Source organism: Siphateles boraxobius, unplaced genomic scaffold (assembly GCF_051911475.1).
Source record: "Siphateles boraxobius isolate OS27281-9 unplaced genomic scaffold, OSU_SipBor_1 2, whole genome shotgun sequence".
NCBI lineage: Eukaryota > Metazoa > Chordata > Actinopteri > Cypriniformes > Leuciscidae > Siphateles > Siphateles boraxobius.
The window spans coordinates 1,944,377-1,969,593 of record NW_027508810.1 but is presented as its reverse complement, the minus strand read 5'-3'; the positions used below and the strand labels follow the sequence as shown (position 1 = coordinate 1,969,593).

General features: G+C 39.0%; 1 protein-coding gene across 2 annotated transcripts in view; it reads right to left on the bottom strand.

The window, feature by feature from the left end:
- atrx (ATRX chromatin remodeler) overlaps positions 1-25,217 on the bottom strand; it is a 56,748-nt gene that overhangs the window by 9,303 nt on the left and 22,228 nt on the right. For both annotated transcript variants that reach the window (XM_077235634.1, XM_077235635.1), the window contains exons 18-30: positions 24,691-24,837; positions 22,045-22,222; positions 21,727-21,864; positions 20,517-20,692; positions 20,242-20,359; positions 18,016-18,146; positions 15,617-15,711; positions 15,389-15,528; positions 9,186-9,339; positions 8,997-9,097; positions 7,287-7,395; positions 7,017-7,194; positions 6,479-6,670 (exon numbers count right to left, since the gene is read on the bottom strand). In XM_077235634.1, the coding sequence (XP_077091749.1) occupies positions 6,479-6,670; positions 7,017-7,194; positions 7,287-7,395; positions 8,997-9,097; positions 9,186-9,339; positions 15,389-15,528; positions 15,617-15,711; positions 18,016-18,146; positions 20,242-20,359; positions 20,517-20,692; positions 21,727-21,864; positions 22,045-22,222; positions 24,691-24,837 (1,857 nt within the window). The remainder of the gene's footprint in view (positions 1-6,478; positions 6,671-7,016; positions 7,195-7,286; positions 7,396-8,996; positions 9,098-9,185; positions 9,340-15,388; positions 15,529-15,616; positions 15,712-18,015; positions 18,147-20,241; positions 20,360-20,516; positions 20,693-21,726; positions 21,865-22,044; positions 22,223-24,690; positions 24,838-25,217) is intronic.

Below are 25,217 nucleotides of genomic sequence, written 5' to 3'. Positions count from 1 at the left end.
TCTTGCCTGGACTTTACATTAAAAAGGTCCTCAAAATCTGGAAACATCTCCAATGTACTGCTGGATCCCAACCATATGAGTATAAAACACGTTATAGTTACGTCATCGCCCGATTGAGCAGCAACAACAAACAAAATAAAACAAAAACAAAATTAATCATAATCGTGACTAACATTCAAAGGGAAAAAGCCTCAGGACTGATTACTAAATTGCTACAGAAAAGGTTTGGATAAAGCGAATCCAAGGAATGAAGTGAGAAAACCTCAATCATCCTCCGAAGAGTGTATCATGAATAATCAGATCAGGGTTTATTTCAAGAAAGAAAGATAACAGCAGTAAGACAGGTACCAATAACAGAGCCATGCTTTCTGCATTACAGCAGAGTGTAATGGAGAGCGCCGCTACAGATCCATCCACATCAAGGCTTTTCAGTAAATGGCTTCGATAGCTGGAAAATAAAAACATGTGGCGAAAGTAAGCATAATCATGCCAGGCCTGGCCTATGATGGTGAAGGTAATTTCTGGCTAAGTGCCTAAATTAAAACATGGCTGGATGCTGCCATGTGAGAAACCCCTTCTACATCCCAACCGTGAAAAAGACCCCATGGAAAAGATGACCTCTTGTTGAAAGTGTGCAGAGCGAAAGACAATTCGATGATGAAGCTGTTGCTTGAGCACATTTCAAACACTCGCCGTCATGAGAGGTCCGACCTGGGCCTGAGCTTATCTGAACATTGTCCAATTTTGAGCCGCTGGGTCAAATGACAGTGAAGCAAGGAATTCTGGGATTCCTGATTAATCTCCAGGCTGGAGCTCCGCGGGTGGTCTCGCCCGTCTCCGTAACCTGCCCTACATGTGCATCTCGACCAAAGCCACTAATGACGGTAACAAGAACTCCTGCATTGTCATAATGTGAGCTAACCCCGCACATAATGACGGCTTAAGAAAAGGATATCGTTTTACTCCATGCATGGATGTGGAATAGGTTGGGTGGGGGAATGGGGGAAATCAGCAGACTGCAGATTTTTTTTCTTTTCTCAGGGAAATTGGGAGTTCGGATCCCACAGGAAGTGAAACGGGGGGAGGAAGCTTTTTTGCTTCTGATCAAAGCATGGAGGTGCTTGAGCCAGACTTCTGCAAGGATAAATACAGCCCCAGGTGAGGAGTCGTCGATCTGCCCGTGTCTGAACACAGCGCCTTCTCATAAAAAATTGGGAAAAAATCCAAGTCCAGGCACTCAGTGGGTTACAAAAGTAAAAAAAGCCTTTATTATTTGATCGAGGGCTAAACCATTAAAAAACACCAATGGGTATCGGTCCACTGGCCTTCATCAGGGTGTTGGTAACAAAACAGACAAAATCAAGCAATAATTATAGTTGCATTGGTTTTCGGTGTGCCTGTGTGTCTCACAGCGTCTTCTCACTTCACCACCACAGAAATCATTTCCTTGTGAGTCTTTGAATTTTTTGTGCTGTTGTACATGCATCCTTTTGAAAACAGATTGTTGAACCCCATAACAATAATAATAAAGCTTGAGTAAACTGACCTACAAGTTTCTTTTGAACTATTAATGTGCATTTTCCCACTGCAATTCTCTCACTAGCTGGAAAAAGTGTTTATACAATGTGTTCTACCCAGCTTGAAATGTGACAAAAGAAACATTTTTAATGTAGATACACTGAGCAACTGAGTAAGGTGTACCAATCACATACATTTCCAGAAACATTCCCTAAGCAGCGCAAATCAATATTACTGACAGAATTATTTGTCTCTTGCCACTTTGAATTGTTCATTACTAAATTGTTCAAGAAAATTGACCTTTCGTTGCACGACTTGCATCATGTCTAATTGTGCACCATTTCAATCGTTCATGTTGGCCAGTTCTACTCATAATCTATCAAGACTGTTACGCAAAGACCTTTCTGGCTAAATCGCCTCAAAGTTTTGCCTGAACAGTGGCACTCTTAATGCATTACTTGACAGCTTGTTTGCTCTCTGCATGACATTTTTTAAATTGGCTTGAACAGCTATCAATTCAAGGCTGACAGGAGTAAGTATGTTTTCCTAAAATAGAAAGCTGAAACAAAGACACGGCTACCAAATCACTGCTGGTGAAACAGAACATTAAACTAAACTTGAAGAGCTCTGCTCAACTACATACATTTACGACTTGGCAAACAAAAGGCAATTTACTTAAGACACAGTCCCAGATGAATGCTGCTGGTGTGAAAAATGCAATCAGGTTCAAAGACACAAGGTCCTTTTTCTTGCCATTTGGCTTCCTACTAAATCATTTTCAGCACATTTACAGCTATTTCAGCCCAATTGCCTCTCAAGGTTTTTGATCATGCCATCATATAATAAATGCAATCCATATTCAAACATGGTTTTATTTCACTCATTACCACTGCTATAAACGTCTGCAGTTCGCTCTTTAGAAAGGGAAAATGGAAGTGTGACGGGCTACAACCATAAAAAAGCTAAAGAAACAGGAAAAGCGTGGAAGAATTTTTTTTTTGTTAAACTATAGATGTCCTGCTCAGGTGATTAAAACAACAACAACAAAAAAAACTTGTGCGCAACTTGACCTTTGTGATCTGAAAATGGGCATCCATGTGAACAAAAATCTTACCTAGCATTTTAAAATGAAGAGCCTAATGCGTGCCTCAGATTTCACAAGACACATGCAGGTGCACAAACCAAAGAAACCAAGGGGTCCGGGGCAAGAGACTCAAGGAATGTGAAGGATTGAGATATTTGTAATACCTAACCTTAGCCAGGCAAAATGTACTCTACAGCTGCACACAAATTATACACATAACCTCAGTGCCCTGATATAAACAGTCTGTGTCTGCAGAGCTCTTGATGTTTGGCACAGGACCGTATGTCAGATGTCCATCAGGAATATCTTTCTCTACAACTTTTCTACTATTTACTGAATGGAGGACTTTAGGTGAGAACTTCTACGACACACTGCAGTTCACACCTTCAGGTCTTTCATCCAAGTTGGGGCAAATATCTAAAAATGGAGGGTTGAAGGCAACCACTTATTTAAGGAACATCTGGGGGACTTATTAAGGCCAGTCCCTGCACCTAATTACCCCAACTAAAGTCTGTTCCTTTGCTCAACGAGAGCCAGTCGGCAGGGGAGCCTGAGCGAAAGCAAATTACCACTTTCCCACCGATGGACCACTTTTGGGAAGTGTACACACCGACCCAACCGTGTCACTCGAGTCTGCCCAAGGGTCTCAGCTCTATAAAGGGCCTCCGGAGAGCCCGAGGCAGGGCCAGACCCCAAGCTGGGTGGCTCTTGTGTCTGGGCCAAAGCACTCTTCTTTGTCATTAGAGTGGAAGTCCGCTAGCTTCCTTTGTCTCCAATTAGTTTCTCTGAAAAGCACAAGAACATCCTAAAAGGGGTTTGGAATAATGACTGTTCATCAGGTCGGGGGAGGTTTACAGCGATCCTTTGAAAACTTCAGAGACTAAATAGTGAATCAGCGTAACAGATGGCCTTCATGATGGCATGATGTTTGGGTGAGCTGAAACGGCACACAGGTTCAGAAGCGGGATGTGTGCTTTAGATGGAGAGGGGGTGGGGGAGTGTTCCCAGAAACACTAGGGAAAGTAACAGGGCAGTAACAGCGCTCTGGTGGGAGCTTTGCTATCGCTAGATCAGAGTAAGTTTATAGTGTACTATTACAGAGGGAATTGCTTATACTCTGTATCCTGGAGGCTTTGAAGGAAATGTTAACTTAACTATCAGGTTTCATTTGAGTTTTAATGTGTAATACTTATACAAACAAACAAAAATTTTATTAGCAGTGGGCAAGTAAATGTCTAGCTCAGGTAAGCTAAATATTATATGTGGTTAGTCGTTTTATGTTTATTTCATGAGATTTTTTCCTCCCAGTCCTTTTACCAAATTGAGGACATGCCTGAATAATAAAAACCATTACATCTGTAATATATTAACAACATCCTAGGTTAAATTCTAAAATTGTACACCGAGGATCATCTTTATTACAAACAATATTTGGTAGTGTATTTTTTTTTTTTTGGTAATGGGGTTGAATGGTTGAGATTAAATGCAGTAAACACTACAATGCATTTAAAATGTGGGAAAATTTAATGAATTTACTTCCCACTGTGCTTTAAGAAAGAATCCAAATAATGCGTTACCATTTTAATTATTATTCATTCAATGGAGGGGGGAATAATGTAGTAACTGGGTTGCATGCAAAGGCGGCAGCTAAATATTATATTTTTGGTAATTAAAATGAGTTTGTGAAGTACGATAAATTGAAAATTGTCAAAATTATGATGTCGCTGTCAGGTTTTAATAGTGTGATTGAGAATGTAAAAATAGAACTGTAGCCTAGCTATTCAAATTATATTAGCTAATAGTTCAATAGTTTCTTAGTTCTCAGTCCAAAGTGGTTTTGTAACAGTCGTTACAAAAAAAGTGCAAGTGTCATATTTATTATGGCTTATTAAAAAAGGATCAAGGCATTGACAGACACATGCACAAGGTAAGGAAAAGGGCGATGGGTAGAGGTCTGCCAAGTTTAGAAATATTTCCTGTGTTCCATAAACTTGGCGAGGGTATTGTGAGAAATAGAAATATGACTACAGGCTTTGAGGGATGACTGACTCATCTTCAGACGATTACAGGCAGCAGATTCCCATCCATAACAGCTGACTTGCTACATTCTGGTGCACATATGGCCAAATGTGGTCATCTGCTGTGCGCAAAGGGTGGGCTTCATCTCCGATTAAAAGCTCGATAAAGAACAACAAGCTTCTCAAACATCAACTAACAGCTTATGATAGAACAGGGAGACTTCAGCAGAGAGATGAGGGGGTTGTATAGCCAACATAACCCTTGTGTGCTACGATGCTGTGTGATTTGAGCACATTTGGTGCATTTAATTTAATTTTCAATAATATTATTTATATTTGCCTGCATTGAAACCATTATATGAGAACTGAACTTAGCTGGACGATGACATCACTGTTTTCTCCAGAGTGGCTATAAACTGAATATAAATTAACTAAATGTATTACTTTTTTTACAACAAAAATGAACCATCATGAACTTAAGCTGGAATGTGACGCTATTTTCTTCTGGAAACAAACTTTGTTGCATTATATTCCTGTTCTCACTGTAAAGCTGCGATCTGTATTGTAAAAAGCGCTATATAAATAAAGGTGACGTGTACTAGATGCCTTTGCCTCCAAGGGAGCCCAGCATCACCGGTTCTGCAATATAAAGCACTTCAGTAAACAAGGGTCACAAGAGGTAGCTGTGTGCAGCTGCGAACTGTTGTGAATGATTAGATGCACAATCGAAGGCAATGTGGTCTTGTAAAATCTTCAGGGGTTCTCTCCTGTTATTATCTCTGAGCGTTTCTAAGCACAGGTGCACAAAGGGGACAAAACTATTAAGACAAGAGCGGAGCACTTTTCTTCAAATCCTCAAAATGCCGAATGGTTTGGAAACCAGTAAATAACAGTGTCTCATCCATTGAGAACATCAAAAGGAAACGTGCATGGAACAAAACAGGCCAGGAGCATTCGACTTCAGCCCGAGTGCACACATGATTCTGAAAGTGGGGATCTTAGAAAGATTTCTTTCGTCCCTAGTCTTGGATCAATCGTGCATCAAGCTCAAGACAGAGACTACAAGCTCAGACAACAGACTAATAAAGGCCCATTAGGAGCACAGAAATTGAAAAAAGGTATGTGGGAAAGATACACTTGTCTATGATATGCAAGAAAAACAGATTGCTTTATAATGTTTCTGTCACATTATAATCATACTACCAAATTTGCCTAGAGTTTGCTCAGAATAAGCAGTCCTTTATCTCCTCTCTCCAGCTGCAAGTCTAATTTGAGATGTGCTGTATCCTTTTAATGTTGTGTCTAAATGGCGATGTCAGGGTGGATTCTCACTGACGACTTAGCCAAGACTTTGGTCACACTTTACAACAGTGACTGTCACTGTATATAGCACAGATTGACATACAAATCTATTTAGTAACTTTTCACACAAGATCTCACTGGGGTAACAACAACTGTAAAGGACAGAAGCAAATCACTTGATTGTTTATATTGTCGCACAATGTAAACTGTATTATCGCCAAGCTTTATGTATAAAGTTGGATATTCCATCCAACTTTATTCACATTCATACAGTACACCCATGCAAAGCCATATTGCAATGTTCGATTGCTTGTATCAAAGCAAAATGTAGATTATATTATCAGCCAGCTCTAATCTGCTAAACGCGACTACAAGGCATGAAGATATTAAGATATTATAAACATTAACATCATGATTTTCTATTAACCTGCTTAGAAAATGTGTATTGTGAAAAGATCTATACAAAATAAATCTGACTTGACAATTTGAGACAAAAACACCAATATGTTTTCTGTTGGAGAAAGAGACAAAAACGGTGCAGTGAAGTGGTTTTCACCTTGGGCAACATGGGTGTGGCTCGCTTGCTCTTCTTCTCAGAGGGATCGTCCAGCAGGTCGGGCTCAAAAGTGTAGAGCTCCGTCAGTTCGTTCATCGTAAAGTGACGTTCAATCTGCTGTTGGTCAACAACTCTGAAGGACAGCGACTGTTTGGTGACCTGCCGGTCATAGATCTTATCCTCCATGGTTCCCTTTAGAAACAAAAAACATTACAGATCTGATGACTGACTGAGTAATGAGCCCAATAAGGCAACATTTGTAGCCATTATAGATGTCATCATGCTTTGCACATAAAGCAATCCCAGAATGTTGTATGCTCTCTTGGATGAAAATATTAGCCAAGCTTGTTGCAGAATCAGAAAACAAGTGCATATAAAAGTATTACTAGCTTAGCATCGTGTTATCATCCAACTGGTGTTAGTTGAGTCTCTCAGCTAACTCTTTATTCAAAAGCCCTGTCTGTAAATAAACGTGTGCATTTCTACATAGAAATGAACAACAAATAAACTCATCCAAATATCTGAACTATTTTCTCACCTGAGCCAAAAACCTGTAGACAAACACCGTCTTCACTTGACCAAAGCGATAGACTCTGAAAATACTCTGAACGTCGTAGGATGGGTTCCATGAGGCATCAAAAATGATGACCCTGTTTGCAGCTACCAAGTTGATCCCGAGAGAACCCGCTCTGGTTGAGATGAGGAACAATCGACCCCTGTGGAGAACAAGAACAAGAGTGCTTGACACTAGTGGAGAAGTGAGGAACAGTTCCACTACTTGCTACTCCAAAGGGAAAAGTGTTTTTACCGAACATTACTGGTGTCATTGAACTCCTCTGCCCATTTCTTCCTGGTCAAGGCGTTCGTGGAACCATCCAGGCGGTAGTAGTCAATGTTTCTGAACCACTTGCCCTCACCTTGAAGAACAACAGCATAGCCAGTCAACAAGCCATTTCTAGCAAAGGTTTCTGCAGCAGTCATGGCCCTGCAGGGGTCCCACACCTTGGTTAACTTCAAATTCAAGGACCTTTCAAGGACTTTCCAGGTCCAATACCCTCAAATTCAAGGACTTAATGTGGGGACACGTTTCAAGTGAGAGCAAGGTTACATCGTGTTACCTTGTAAGATACATTGTTACAGTTTTTCGCGCGTGAACGTCATGGCAACATACAACACAAAGTACCTCACGCGGGAAACACTTAACGTAACGCGTAAATGTGCGTAACTAACGTAAATCAAGCAAGCTAGTATGCATAGGCCATGAAGTGTTGGCGAAATAACACATTAGCGGATCAGAGGGAATAATATGGAATTTTTTCAAGAAAACTTGCACAAAATAAATTCAAGCACTTTCAAGGACCTGTATCCATGTGTTTATTTTCAAAAACTATCCAGGGCCTTGATTATTATTATTATTTTTTTAGATTCACAAATTTTGAAGGATTTCAAGGACCCATGGGAACCCTGGCAGGGTGTGTGCTGTATATGAAGAGCTCTGGGGAAAGTATGCACCCTTCATAGGTGGCAATGTCTCGTGTTCAGCATCTAATATTGTGGCCTCCCACACTCGTGTTCATACCTAACATTTCAATATGTTTCCAATTATTCCTCTGTGATCTTTTCATTACAAATTGCAAAGCCTTAAGCAAACATTTTTTTGCAAAATAAAAAAGGCCTAATCATTTTCAAAATGAAAGTAAAAACAGCTGCACGGGTTTAATTAGGACCATGACCTTATTCCAGAGGCTTTATATTTACATGCGCATGTTTGCGTGTTTCTGCAGACACTTAACCCAGATCTGTGTCAGATGTGTGTGCAAATATAAGATGAGTTTTCGCATGTAACAACAGTTTGCACTCACTGGATCAGTGCTCACTTTGCTTTTTTATTTGCTAAAATCAATGTTAAATTTACAGCAAATTTAATTCAAATAAAAACGGCACGACTGGCCATAAACGTATAACAGAAAACTCCTAATAAACACATGGGCCACTGTACAAACCATATGAAGTCATAAATAAGGAACAAAGAATATAAACAATATTAGAAGTTTATATTATAATCCAACCGGCAAGACAAAGTTCAAAGGTGTTTTTTTTAAACATCTTTTAAACTATTACTGTATATTAATATTTAAATCTATTAAATACTAGCATGCCTAGAATACTGGAATAATGCTTAAATGGCTAAAAGTCATAAAAACGTCAAAATTACATTTTGAAAGACTGAGAAGCAAACCTGAGAATGGTTTTCTTTGAAAACATGCATTGACTCATTGACCATTTCTTGTTCATGACATGGTAAGAATTTAAAATGATGTACACTGCACTAAATAGTAATTAAAATATACTGTCATTAACTGCAAGAGAGTTTATTAAGAATGAAAAGCATGCAGACTTTGAGTGGCATAAATGTCAGACTAACCCTGAAAACAAGAGTTTATAAAGCAGTGTGCTCAAGGCAGAGGGAAAACATTGCTGAAAGAGCAATAATTAACTAAATACCAGCATGTCTAACCTTTGTACGGTGAAATTTTTCCTTCCTCTTTGGCTCTGCCAGCCAACTCCAGAAAATCCTCGATGAGGTCCAGAGAAATGAGAGACTGGCTGAACACCAACCTGAGCACACATTCATTACATAGATGATCACCTGACACTGAAGACAATGAGCCCTGAGCTGATGCTACTATGACAAAACATAACTCACACTTTATCTTCCACGTCTTCAGCCATGCGGAGGATCTCAAAAAGCAACACCATTTTCCCAGAATGCTCCAGCACCTCTGAATCTGGCTCGGTCACAAACTCTTTGTACCAGTCCGGTGATGGGCTGCCAGGACCGGAGTTTGACGAGGCCCGAACTGACGAAAACACACAGATACACACTGTTATGACTATATTTGCAGACGACATGCACTTGCAGGGATCTTAGATCCAAACTTTCTGCACACAAAAAAACAAAAACATCATAAAAAGGGACCAGAAGTGTCACTTGCGACTTGTGTCAGTTATTCAATAATATATTGGTTTATTTTTAACCTATTTTTCCCCCTAAAAAAAAATGTGAATTGTAAATAGTGTGTTGTGTTAATTTAATTGTAACTGTTATTTGTAATTTAATTTAATTTAATTAGCTATATCAAACTATAGGGCTGTGTATTGGCAAGAATCTGGCGATACGATACGTATCACGATACATGGGTCACGATTCAATATATCGCGATATATTCCGATACTGTTCATAATGCGATATATTGCGATTTTTTTTTTTAAAGTAGGACTATCATTGTAGAAAAAAGTATTATTTGAAAAAAGACATGATGTGCATAAAAGTCAAACAAGTTTACTTTAGGTAAACAACAATTCAGTACAAGCAAAATCAAACTGCCAGTTTGGGACTGTGCTCACAGGTTCTTGGTGAACACATTTTTATATGCTCAAGTAAGCCATAATAAAATAAAATAAATACAGACCCTGTAACAATACATAAAAAAAGAAATCTGAAAAATCACACAATCTCAAAAAAGAAAAGACATTGTTATGTCAATTAAAAAAAGTGCTTGCACTATTCCTAGTACACAACATGTACCCTAGTACATCCAACATGTTTTGTGTTGCAAAAACACTAACACGATTCCTAAAGGAAACATTGAAGAACTTAATGTAAATTGTCAGAAAATACACAGCCCCTGACTGCAATGCATATGCATAACAGGCTAATGCATAACAAAGGCTAATGCATAACATAAGGTGCAATCTGAGGTGCAGGATCCAACACATAACACTTAGTGTTATAAAAACACGATTCCTAAAGGAAACATTTAGGAATGTAACACTAATTATTAAATCAATGAAAAGGGAAGCTTATTTAATCTTAAGGTTTTTGTGGAGGAAAACCAGCTGATCAACATGCTCAGGCTTTAAGACACTTCTCTGTGCATTAACAATATCTCCCGCGGAGGAGAAAACTCTCTCCGAAGGGACACTTGTACCGGGAATGCAAAGAAAGCGCTTTGCTACTTTGGATAGGTGAGGGTACTCGTGCTCATGGAACTTCCACCAACTGAGAGGATTCTCTGGAAGTGGCAAAGGGGGTTCTTCCCTAAAACGTTGAACTTCAGCTTTTGCAGTGTAATGTGCAGATTTTGGCGTTGCATTATTTTTGGTAGAGGCAAAAGTAGGTCCAAGCAAGTCTGCCAAAGCACATGAGCTCCTTGGTCTCTTGTTGGGGGACTGGGTGGATACAGGGCCATTTGGCTGATCAACCTCCTCTGACCGACCAGCTTCCTCCATTGGACTTTCTACCTCCCCTTGCTGCTGAAAACATCAAATCAAACTAGTATTAGTTTACAGTAAATTTATGTACACCAACACTAAATCGTATCTTAGCCCAAATTCCTATTTTTTATTTGTGATTCTTTATTTAAACATTTTTAAATGTACAAATGTACAACAAAGCCCAAGATCCACGCATAATCATAAAATATTGAGATGAAACTTAATAAATTAAAATGAAATAATAAATAAAGTGACAAGAAAAATAAAATAAAACTATGATCAAAATTCATCCTATTTTTGTACATAGATTCAAGTCCAATTAAATGGAGATTATATTACTATTTATTTACACTTTAGGCCTTATGCGATCATATATTATTTCCTAATAATATTTAATAATATTTAAACATAATATTTTCCTTTGTGTGTATTTGATGTATTTATTTTTACTTACATTCTGTTGCTTGGTGAGGTCATCCACCACAGCATCAGTTATTTTGAAGTAGACATCATTGGCCTCTGCCTCGGAGAGAAAGGGTAGATCCTTAAACCTAGGATCAAGAGCTGATGCCATTCGCAGTGTATCCTGTTCATCAGCATATCTCTTTCCCAGATCTTTTGCTATAGCAGCCTTGATACTCTTCACGGTTTGTGTGTCATCCAGGTGTTCTTCTGTGCCTATGACAAGCTTTGCATAAAGTGGTGCAATGAGGGAAACAGTAGGCATGCTCTCCTCTGACATCACTAAGGTAGCATCCTTCATGGGCTTGAGTGCCTTGAGTACTGCTTCAGCACATGTGATGTCAGCATCAGTCAGTGTGAATATATCCTTCTCACTCTTGCGGACCTCTGTTGAAAGGAGTGCTGCACAGATGGCTGGCTGCTGCTCTAAAAATCTGTCCACCATATCATACGAGCTGTTCCACCTTGTAACAACGTCTGTGATTAGTCTGTGCTTTGGTAGCTTGAGCAGGTCCTGATTTTGTTTAAGCTGGTGGCTAGCTATGGTGCTGCGTCTGAAAAATGCAGTGACGCGTCTGACCCTGCCGAGTAGTCGATCCACTGATGGCACTTTCAGCGCTTTCTGTGAGGCGAGGTTAAGACTGTGTGCAAAACACCGTATGTGGCTCATGTCGGCAAGTTCAGCTGCCACATGCATATTAGCGGCATTATCCGTAACTAAGACGGGATCTTTTATGTCCAGACGCCACTCAGCAACGGCCTCTTTCAGTACGGCAGCGATGTTTTCTCCGGTATGGCTGTCGTACATCGCTCTCGTCTGCAGTACACAGGATTCCAGCTTCCATTCGTCAGTTATGTGATGAACCGTAATAGTCACATATGACTCAGTCGCCCTAGACGTCCAAGCGTCACATGTCAAGGCAACCTTCTCAGCTAAAGCTAGACATTCCAGCACGTTTGTTTTAACCTCCTTGTAAAGATTGGGCACAGCGATATCAGTGATGTGTTGCCGGGACGGTATAGTGTAACGAGGCTCCATTGTTTGCACCATATAACGGAAACCTTCGTTTTCAACCACACTGAGCGGACGCATGTCTTTACAAATGAAATAAACTACCGACTGGGTTATTTTGGTTGCACGAGTTGAAGTCGTTGGTAATTTTTGCGTCTGAACTTGAGCAAGGGTGAGTTGTGAGGGGTCGACTCGTTTAGCTTGCTGTTCGCTTAACTGAGTGTCTGAATGGTGTCTTGCTATATGTGCCCTCAAATTCGTGGTATTACCAGAGTACTTAATCTTTCCCAGACACAGTTTACAAACCGCATGGTTCTTGTCGATATCTGTAGAGCCCTCTTTACTCTGGAAACCAAAATAATTCCACACTTCAGCACGGAATGCAGCAGGAGCCGGTCTTACGCGGGGTTCAGCCATAGCTATGTTTTTAGCTTTTAGCAAAAAGTTAGACGCGGTTAGGCGAGAGACTAGTGGTGCGTCTCAGCATAGCCATCTAGTGGTAGGGATTTTAAACACAACATAAACTTGAACCATGAATATTTTTGCACGTAAACTAAAAAAAAAAATCGATATTGCGTTTTTGAAAATCGATACAGTATTGCCAAGTAAAATATCGCGATACTTAAGTGTATCGATTTTTTCTTACACCCCTATCAAACTAACTGTATAAAAATATGTCACCTGGGTCATTAGTATCAGTCAGCAGGGGTGATAGTAGAAAAAAATCCTGAGCCTGAACTTTTTTCCCTGGGACAGATGCGTAAGGGCGAGTTTATCCTCCGCTAATTTCTGACACAAAGTGATGAGCGATTGTTCTTCTAGTCTTCTTATATTGTTGTCATATATTTTTGTCATTATTTTTTGAGAATGCAAGACACACACAAACACATGCCTATCTTCATAATTCTTGACTTCTAAAGTTTTTAGAATTCGACCCAAATCCTAAATTTCACTTGCACTGCAATGTATTTTTTTCATGATTAATATTGCATTGCAAAATAATGTGTGCTGGTCACCTAGTCTAAAATTAAGAAACACCTAGAAAACAGTAAAAAAAAAAAAAAAAAAAAACATTTGTAAATTTAAGATAGTTCTATATCCAAATATGATAGCCTACTTGATAAAAAGAAAAGAAAAAAGGGCTTTTATTTGTGCCGTGCTGTCTTTGCATTGTAACATTGCACATTGTAAACAGGACACGCATTAGCTGAATAAACGTTGGCCAATACAAACATACTTATAGAAAATAGTTGACAATGAATAGACAGGAGTCCTGTCACAGGACCAATAAATAGCAAAACCAGAGCCGTTCGGCTCTGAGCAAACAAAACAGTTCGTCAATTTTCATTTTACAATTATCATCTCTCTCTGTGCGCGCGGTCTGTGTTTGTGGGAGAGAGAGCTCGCGCAGTACTGATACAACGGTTTCTTATCCACAAGTAACACGCTAGTTTTCATACAAAATTATTATGTAACATAATTAGGTACTTTAGTTTTTGTAACACAATAACGTAACACATGCAGGCTACGTTTCTCAACACTGAGAATGAATAAATAAACGCCTGTTTGCAGACTCGCGCTTATCAGTAAATTAATCCACAAATCACAGCACTTTCATAATCAGTAAGCCATAGCGATTTTAATTTTATTTAGATTTATTGTTCATCAATACTTAAGCTTTGTATAATGTGCATGGCTGTATGATGTCTTAATCTTATCTGAGTGACATGAATGACGGAGTATTTTAAGATAACCCATGCGATTCCGATCACTCCGTGTGATAATAGAATCCAGATTAAGTTAACTCAATACAATACTTCAACTTTCCACATCCACCCCAGCCGTTTACCTTCAGGAGTCAGAAATACCGTGACTACTGTAGCCTAGGCCTACTGTCCTCGCTCATGAACTCAGTCAAAGGCGGCCGCGGGAGTGGAAGCGGGATCGAGCGGACTTCTTTATTGCTGTCGATTTTCAGTCTCTTTTTAATGATAGCATCCTTACGCATTTTTTAATCATACCCGCTTGCTAATGAACGCAGCGCTATGATTGGTCGAACTCCGCTTCTTTTGCTGTTGCTTTTTTTTTTTTTCCAGACACGTCTGTAACGTTACGCCGGAAAACCGGCGTGGCGCTGGAACGCTATCAGGCCTGAGTCAGTGGCTATGTTTACATGCACAACTTTTTTTTCAATCGGACTGAATTCATTCCGATTGATGAATCTTAATGACAAACTACACAACACAAACGCACACATTAACCCAATCACTTTGTTTAAAGTCACAAGCTTCAAATCGGAATCGATTTTTTGACATGCGCACACTGCACAAATATACAGTTTCCCGGTGTTTGCGCATAATAACTATTCTCCTATATTGGTTCTTTATTTTAAACAGCTGACTCAATATCCGTCTCTGGTCATAATTTGGAGACTATGAGCATATGAAACCATCGTCTGTGGATGAGAATCTGAAAGAACAAGACCTGGTGGGACGTTGTCCTGCTCCACTTCAGAGACGCTGAGTGAAAGGAGAATTTTAGAATGACGGGACACTCATTTATATCACACTTTATTCAACAGGAACAGAAGCTCGTTCCACGCGTCATACCACATTGCGCTATTTCAACATCATTGCACATGCACAGTCTATTTTGTTTCTGTTTTCAATCCGATCAAGTGTTTACCCGTTCTCTCGATCGGATTAGAAAAGGAATAAACCACCCCTTTCAATCCGATCAAAATTTAATCCAGATCGAGTAAGGTGTTTCATGAAGTTTACATTCAGTCCGATTGAGCCGTCAATCCGATTACTAACGGATTATTAGGTTGCATGTAAACGTAGCCAATGATAAAGTCAATCAACCACTATTAGTAATAATAACACTGCCTAAAGATCCTTGCACACGGAGTCCGAAATTCACGTCTAAAATTTTTGCACGTTAAAAAAATAAATACGACCTCGCGTTTACACACCGCCTCCGAAACTTTCGTCCGTCATAAAAAATTTAGCTCATTTTCTGCGCTTTTAGCATCCGTAGCAAACAGTTTGAATGCCGTTTTGACAATTCAGAGCCACCGAATGACGAATACGAAAATTTCGGACTCGGCCTGCAAGGACCTGAACTCCTATCCGAGGATGTGATGATGTCCGCCATACCCTCCTCCACAGGCTCTGCTCGGTTCCTGCTCTCAGGGTTTCCTCCACGAGAGCTGGTGTTCCACTCCTTAATCACTTCCAGGTCATCACTGTCAGACTTATCTGAGCCTTTGTCTTTTCCTTTGCCTCTTTTCTTCTTTCTGTATGGGGGTTTAGGAAACCAAATCAGTCATAATAGAGATAGGAAACAGGACAATTGCTAAGGAAGAGTAAGGGCTCATTTCAAACCTTTTGGGCTTCTCGTCTTCAGAGGTCAAACTCATGGAGGACTCCTCTGTCTCCGAGGCTATGAACTCCTCCATACTGTCCTCGTCGAAGTATCCCTGTTGGTATGGAGGGGGAAAAAGCAGTAAAGAGATAAAGGAGTAGTTAATAAAAAATAAAACGTGTCAACATTTACTCATCATCATGTCATTCCAACTCATACGATTTTTGTTCATTTTCGAAACACATATTAATGAAACCTGAGAGATTTCTGTCCCTCCACTGAAAGTCCAAGTAACCAAAGCTTAGAGAATCCAAAAAGTGTTGAAATGAATCCACATAAATCAAGCAGTTTAATCCAAGTCTTGAAGCGATATGATCATTTAATATGATGAACAGATGTAGTTTAGTCTTTTATTTACATATTAACACACAGTGCAGTTCACATATGGTAAACATTGATGTTATTGCGCATCAGAAGAAACATAACTGGTTCTCGCGCAACACACGCAAGTTTGAGCTTCGGTGTTCATTAGGGCTGGGTATTGACACAAATTTCACAATTCGATTCGATTTCGATTCACAAGCTTGCAATTCGATTCGATTTCGATTCCGATTCGATTCAATTCAATATTGATTATTTTGGATATCAGGTACAATACATGGCAAATTTTCTCAAGGAAAACAAATCTCTTAACCAATGCTGTAAACTATGGGAGTCAGTTGTATCATTAAAATTGTTACATTAGCCTAGTATAGCCTAATATTGAAGGTAAAGATTTACTGATTTGTATACAAACACTTAAATTACTCTTTTATTTATTTTTCTAATAATAAAGTTATATGAAATATAAACATTTAAATGGTGGCTGACATAAAAACTTGCCAGATTTATTCAGACATGCATTAAATATTGAAGAACATAAAACAATTATAATGAATATGTATTATGGTGCAGGTGCACTTATGTAGCAAAATGCTCCTCTCTAGAGTTACTTTTTCTAGCTGACTAACGAGTTCATGCCGGTCACTGGGTATGGTTTTGAGGTAAATGTGATGTGACGTTTCATGACATTGTAGCCTATACTTGCTTTTCACTGATGTCTTTCCACGTTTGAAACACTGATTGAGCGATTCCATGTAACTATAAGGATTTCGATAAGTTGTACTCTATCTTTTAACACACTTTCAGATGCTCATTCTTGTTTATGTCACGCTGTTACTGGTAATATTAAGGCGGAAGAGAAGATCATGTGTGCTCGGCGCTGCTGATTCTCTTGAGCTGAGCTGCGCGCGCCAGAGCGCCAAAACGGTTATGTTTTGGAATTTCGTAAGGACATAATTTGAAATCTGAGACTTTGTTCCATATCAATAGTAACAAAGCACAAAGATTATTACGTTTATTGGATAGGATGTGTGCTATGTTTCATTCATTCATCAACGGAAAACAGGATGACTAATCGATTCTTGGGATTTAAGAATCGATATTGGTTCGTAAAAATGAGAATCGATTAAAATCGAGAAATCGATATTTTTTACCCAGCCCTAGTGTTCATCATACTTGATGTGCTATATGTATGCGTGTTAATCCTTGTTTATGTAAACAAAAGCCTGATTAAATCTGTTCATCATATAAAGTGATTGTGTCTCTCCGTAAGACTTGGATTAAACCACTCATATGAATTCATTTTTAAACACCTTTATGACCTTTTTGGATCTTCCATGTTTTGGTTATTTGGACTTTCAATGGCGGGACAGAAACAGTCCAGGTTTCATAAAAATAAAAATAAAACTGATACTGTAAATATCTTAAGTTATGTTTCAAAGATTAACCCCAACTCTTATGGAATGAGATTGAGTAACTGATGACAGAATTAGCATTTTTGGGGGAGCTATCCCTTTAAATGCTGTAAAACTAATGGATTTAATATTTTTATATGGCTTAGCACAATAAACCTGGGAGTTTAAAGTTCAGCAAAACATTGGCGGAGAGAGAGAGAAAAAAAAAGAAGAAGAGGAAAGCCAATGTTGCAGCCTGGGCATTAAAAAGACGTCAATTGTGATTCGCCACCTTCGTGACATATGACTCGCACTGACGGGACTATCCGATATGTCCACTCACATGGCAGACGCAAATCCATGCATCCGATTTATATCAGATTTATTTAATGTGAATGAGGCCTGAAATCGATCACAGAATGTGCTTGTGCTTTTGTCTTGCTTAAACGTTCGTGGGTCATATCAGATCTGTGCCACATGAGAGAGAAAAAAGAACATCATGTGACTCCCTAGTAATTTTTTTGGGTCTGGAGTCCTACATGTGCACAGAAAGCGATGATATTAGGGAAAGTTCTCCCTTAAGTAAATTCCCTAAGGATGTGTTTCCAGAGAAGTCTGCAGTCCGCTTGTCTTTATTCCCTCACCTTGTTTTCTTTACTGATATAGTCCAGCTGGAGGCACCACGGATGGGTCCAGATTCTGCTGAGCATTTGGAAATCCTGGAAGAGTTTGGTTCCCGCACGACCTCTTCCACTCTCCAAGGCAGAACCGACACCTGTTGACAGGGTTTAGACGTTTAGTGCCCGCAGTCTCTATCCCAGCATGCCAGAGCACCCCAAATCCTGCATTCAGATTAGCCCGGAGGATTAACTGAGCAGGTAAACAAGCTCTTAGGACTGTGAGAGGCTCATGCTGCCTGTTTTCACACTGATACTTACAAAAAACAAAGCCAAAATAGTCTTTGCAAGAAAGACTTTGCTACAAAAGTCTTAAAAACGCTGTGTGTCATTTCTGCAATTCACCAAGCGGATTTGCCAAACAAATGACTGCTATGTTCAAAAACAAACACTAGCATACTGTATATTGCACAGCGCCTGAAGCCTGTGTTCTAGGGACGAGCACGAGTACCAGTGATGATCCTTCATGAAAATGAAAATCTATTTTTCTTTTTCCTGATTGGTCATAGCAGCACTTTGAGATCTGATCGGTTACCGTTAGGACAGCATGCCGTCCAGGCCGGAGAACTAAGAACTAATTTGAAGCAATGGCTTTGAAAGCATACACTACTGTATTTTCATCATCATGGTGATTCCAGGCATCACTGTAAGGTGCAAGAGGTGCAGCACCAATCTGTCTAATTCATCAAATTATAATGATGAATTCTTTGCCCATATTTTAGTGTGTTGTTAAAGGAAGAGCGCATCCACAACAGGAGATACACATTCTGACAAGCACAAATTCACTTGTGCATTTGAGTCATTTTGTGCAGTGCATTTTTGCCTGCGTATACATATTCCATAATTCTCATGTAGGATGTGTTCGGTTGATTTAATTAACCTAAAAGCTAGCAAAGCGTTTCAGTTTACTGGTGTTCATTAACTCTGCAAAGTAAAATATACTTCTAAAAGTAATAATAATAATAATAATAATAATAAAACAACAAAAATGTCAATAAAAATTCAATTGCCTAGATATGCTTTTTGATTGTTAGTATTTAATGAAACCATTAAAATTGAATACAGAAAAAATAAAACAGATTTTATAGAGCCCTAAAAACTTAATTGTATAAGCTTTATATTTCAATTAATTAGATATGATTTTTGCTTAATAAAATTTAAATGTAACCATTCAAACAGAATCCAGAAGAGTAAAATGGGGGGAGTCCGGACAAAATGTAAAGGGAAAAAAACTTAATTTATAGGGCTCTAATTGTGTTGAATTATGTTTTTGTTTTTTAAGACAAATGATATATAATTAACAATCTAGCACTTATTTTCTTATTTCTCATGTTTGCATCCCAATACCAGGCAGACACAGGGCCAGAGCAGTCATTGCTGCCAAATCTGAGATAGAAGACTGTATTTTAGCAAAAACTTTGACAGACTGTAGTGTTGTGAACACTAGTGAGTGTAAAACGCTGAATGCGAGTTCACCTAAATGCAGCATGAAATTGGATCAGGGTTTGGGTAAAGCAGGCCACCGGGACAAAAGCACAAGCATTAAGGGAAAGACGGTGTCTGGTTGGTGGTCTCTGGGGGTCTGCACCCACAGTCACAACAGCAGCGCAGGAGCAAAGCCGGACTAATGAGCCTCCGGCTGGGAAACTCTCCCCAAGCTCTTCATTAGATAAGGACGTGGGAATTTGTTCAGATAGCCTCACGGCCTGGTGCCAGCTGCCTTTCTCTCTCTCCCAGATGCAGAGCTGCTTCAGAACAATCGAGGCCTGAACTAGAACACCACGAAACCACTTCACTGAAAAAAGAAGTGCCGGTGGGGAAAAGCTGGTTTCACCTCAGGAGATTCAGGGTTTAAGCTGAGAGACTTTATGATGTGGATCACACAATTGACTTGATTAAAACTTAACACGAAAACGCATTTAACTTTCGTAATGTAACATTTTTGAGAGAAACTGTCTCAGCCCTACATCCGTTTCCTGCTGAATATTCATTTTTTCTTCATGTTCACGTGGTCTGTCATGCCAGCAGAAACGTCATTTCAGAGGTGGGAAAATCATTTCATGATGATAAAAGATTATGAATATTTACACTGACGAATGCAGAGACATTTATTATAATAAATAGGGAACATTTTTAATTCAAGTGGCTTTTAACAACCAAACATGCATTAAACAGAATGACGTAGAATCTTACCTGTAAAGTGATCCAGATAGTACCGATAAAGCTTGCACTGGATGGGTGTTAACCGGATCTCCAACACATACTCGTGTTTCGGTGGGAGGAATTTTGTAAGGGCAGTGTAATCTCTTCTCTGTGTGACAAGAACAGATTTTTAAAAGTCTGCTCATCATAAACAAGCACTGAATATTTCAGTCACCATTTATAGACAGGTATTGTGTAAAACCATGATTTAAGATAAATAAAAGCACAATATTCAAGCCCTCATTGGCTGTGGTGATTTGGCTTACTTGGACACATCCCGCCAGCATCTCGTAGAGGATGTGCGCTCGTTTCTTCATAACACGGACATCAACAAGCGTGGAGTCGGCACACTGGCCGTTCTGGATGGGGTTGATGAAGCGATTTCTGAACTCTTTCACTGATCCCAGCAGGTTCTCCTTAATGAAGGTCACCATACAGTGATCTGGGGGAAAAAAAACTCCTTTTTCAAATTCAGAACGACATACTTTTCACCTCAAATGGCACAACCATGAACCGCCCACTGACTATGAGGCATAAATCACACTCAAGTACTGAAATCACCGGCTCCAATCTGATTGGCTCGTTGCAACACAATTTCTGGGTGTCAAGGAGCACTGAACTTTTAGGGCCATTTGGAAGCTCAATCTATAAGCTATTAATGAATGACTAATGATCTACCAATATGTTAGCTGATATTTGTAAATTTTGAGATAAAGGCATTGGCTGATGACCACGTTAAATAAAATAAAAGTGTCAAATTTTCGGTATGGCCCTTTCAGGTTCGGCACGTGTACCATACGAATACAGCATTGTTTTAACTTCTGTGTCCGTTGAACGTCATTTGAAACTCTGTTTCTCTCTTATAATGGAACGATAGTGTATATAGGATATTGATAAACTTTGTGTCTTTTGTTATTTTTCAGATGCGTTTGCAGCAGAGTGAGCTCCTGTGAGAAAAGTTAATGATCAGAGTTGTCCTTAATTATATTCAAATTCATACATTATATATCAAATTCAGCCTACAGTTTAAAGCGGCTTGTCCCTCATGCAAGATGTGTGTGCCGGTTAATGCAGTGGAGACTTGTTTTCTTCAGTGCATTACATTTACAATCCTTATCTGTAAACGTTAGAAATTTTTCACCAGACTTCACTGAATGATCACTGGATCACGCATGCATGCCAAATAGATGGGAGTGCAATAATTCAGACTAATACACACATTTTGCATCCAAAAGTGGAAGCACTTCCGCCATTTACAACAGCACTACAGTACGAAGAGTGTTGCAGCAGTATTGACTGACATTTTTATGTAAAGACAGGACCATAGTTTGTTCAGTAAATCACTGTTTAATAAAAAGTTTTTAAAAAAAACTGCTGTACTGAAAACATGCCGAATTGTGACTTCAAATCAAGGGTATGTACTGAACCGCCATTTCACCATCGCACCCTTAAGCACATGCAAAAAGCGTGACTTACACTCGATAAGGTTGTTCTGCAGTGGCGTTCCCGTCAGCACCACCCGCCGACGGGTCTTGATGGAGTTCATGGCTTTGGAGACGGCAGACGCTTCGTTCTTCAGGATGTGACCCTCATCACAGATGACAAAATCCGGACCTAGTCATCAAAACAAAGAAAACTTTATAGTAAATTAAACATTTAACAGCAGCATGTCAGTTTTAATAACTTCAATGTTATTTCCAGGACTGCAAATCCCTATTTGAACATTTTTACTAGCTGATATTTACAGTTTTATCATAATCATGTGCGTTGTCTTTGCTAATGCAGTCACTTCACCTGGATCAACTAGAGTTTTCTGGAAGGTTTCTTTCAGCTTCTTGCTCTTGATGTTGCGCCCTTGCGTGAGGTTGCGGTACATCTCGTATCCTATGATCATGACGCCGCCGTCTTCCTGCCAGCGCTGTAAAGCATATGCTCTCTCCTGAGGTCTCTTCACTGTGGCCAGCTCTGTCACCTGAAACAGAGGAAAAAGACACCGACATATGGTGAGATTAAAAGTCAATATTGTAAAGGAATGTGCTTCGTTTTAGTGATCTTTGAAACAGTGATTCAGGACTCACATTTTCTGCCCCTTGTCCAATGTTAAATCTATCAACCCTTGCAATGGTTAAAAGGTACACTATGCAGGGTTCCCACACCTTGTTTAACTTCAAATTCAAGGACTTTCCAGGTCCAATACTCTCAAATTCAAGGAGTTTCCAGGTCCAATACTCTCAAATTCAAGGACTCAATGTGGGGACACATTACAAGTGAGAGCAAGTTTTCACCGTGTAACAGTTTTCATGTGTCAAACACAACTACGCAAAAAAACTTTTTTTTGGCTATATGACAGAGAACTGATATTCTATTTGTCGTATTTCTGTTTTGCATAAAATGGAAGAATATTCGGTACATCTTATAATGTATTCTAAAATTATCTTATATTAACTTTTATTAACTTTTGCATGAAACCAAGAAAATTTGAGGTACCATCGTAGTAGTTTTGTGCGTGCGTGAACGTCATGGCAACGTACAACACAAAGTACCTCACGCAGGGAAACACTTAACGCAACACGTAAATTAGGGGTGGGGGAAAAAATCGATTCTTAGATGCATCACGATGCGGACGTGGACGATTCTGAATCGATTCACAAATGTCAAAAATCGATTTTCCCAAAAAAAAATTTGTATTTATTTATTTATTTGTAGCCTATTTATAATGACGTAATATTGACGGAACACAAAAGACGGAACTCTGCAGCGCGGAAGTGCAGTGCCCGGACCGTCTGTCTGTGGCGTGTGCACATAACAGAGACGCGATGGCTGAGCGCAAAATCCAAACACCCTCCTCGTTAAAAGCTGACGTGTGGAAATATTTTGGCTTCTATGAAGTTGAAGGGGGAAAGGAGCTGGACAAGAGCCACACTAGTTGTAAACTTTGTAGAATAAAACTAAAATATTTCGGCAACACGACAAATATGAGAAGCCATATGACACGTTTCCACCCAGAGGAGGAAAAACACTCGGCTGTACCAGAGCCGTTTCTCTCATGGCTCTGGGCTGTAGCGGTGTTCAGATGATTTCTGCTGCCTTGTCGAATAATGCTACCCATGCGCGAATCGATCAAAGATAATGTTGATTCATTCTCTATTGTTTCCATAATGGTGTAAATCTCACAATATTATAACATCGTTATTTCATTTTAATCAGGGTAAGTGTATGGGGGGCATATTTTGATATTTTAAATGAACTAGCAATTATCACATTTGATATAACAAGTAAAAATGATATTATTATATGAAATAAAATTATAATAAAATTCGAAGTTAAGAGTACAGTATAATGTACTGTTTTTATTTTTAAAACGGTGTGAAAAGTAAAAATTATCATCAAATATTCATCTTTGACCTGTCAAAGTTTCCTACAAGTCTCCACAGCAAGGATGCATAGATTTATGGGCATGGTAAGCAAAAGAAAAATGAGTCTGTACATGCGCATAACCAGTAAGTAGCACATCTCATAGTAGCATGAATCGTCAGAACACCTGTTGTTGTTATATTATTAATTTACTACAAGTATGCTGCTAGTTCAGGCACACATTTATTTTCCTGTTTGTTCTTTGCAATGTTAATAAAATATATTGTACGTTAATTCTTTATGGGGCATTACTTTGTACTTTTAAAGCAAAGTATTTATATTCACACAGACACAAAAATTCAGATAATCGCTTTAGAATCGAATCGCAGGCCTCTGCATCGTAATCGAATCGAATCGTGAGGTGCCTAGAGATTCCCACCCCTAGCGTAAATGCGCGTAACTAACGTAAACTAACAAGCTAGTATGCATAGGCCATGAAGTGTTGGCGAAATAACACATTAGCGGATCGGAGGGAATAATATGGAATTGTTTCCAGAAAACTTCTAAGCAAATAAATTCAAGCACTTTCAAGGACCTGTATCCATGTGTGTTTATTTTCAAAAACTTTCCAGGGCCTTGATTTTTATTTTATTTTTCAGATTCACAAACAATCAAGGATTTCAAGGATCCATGGGAACCATGACTATGAAGCTTTTTTGTTCAAATTACAAGAGTCAATACATAACCAATTCTTCTTCCAAAATGTGTTTTTGTCTTACCCTGATTCACTATGGTAAGCCTATTATAAGCATTTATATTTTAGACCAGATGGGATGGTTTTCACGGGAAATGGGCATACATGCGTCACTCGTCCGTGCGAGTCTCGTCTCGTTTTTTTTACACTTCTTTAAAGTCCACATATTACTTACAATATGGCCGCTTAAATTTTAATTTATATTTATTCGTAACATTCATCATACAATACTTCAACATACTCTGTGTGGAGTTTCAAATGGACCCGTGGGATTAACAAATAACGGTAAAGAGTAATGGGAAGATCTACATGATACAATACCAAATCTCTACCTCTAAACTCTCCTCGTCCTTCAGGCCTTCTTGCCACTTCTCAAACTCGTTGAGCCAGTTGAGCACAGTGTTGAGAGGACACACCACCAGAGCTGTGGAGAAGTTCAGCTTCTCACACAACAGAAGAGTGTGGAGAAACGTCACCACCTGCAGGACGCCGAGAGAACAGCAGTCACTAGCGGCCCAGACACAGCATAACCACAAAAACTATCATTTAAAGCTGGTCATAGCATGGTATTATAACAAGATGGTATACAAATAAATGGTAACACTTCAAAACAAAGTTCAATTATTAAACATTAGGTCAATGTATTAACTAACCATAAGGAATACATTTGTTACTGTTTTTGTTAATGTTAGTTAATAAAAATACAGCTGTTCATTGTTTGTTCATGTTAGTTCACAGTGCATTAACTAATGTTAACAAGATTTTAGTAAATGTATTAGTAAATGTTGAAACTAACATTAACAAAGATTAAAAAATGCTGTACAAGTGCAGTTCAATATTAGTTAATGTTAACTAATGA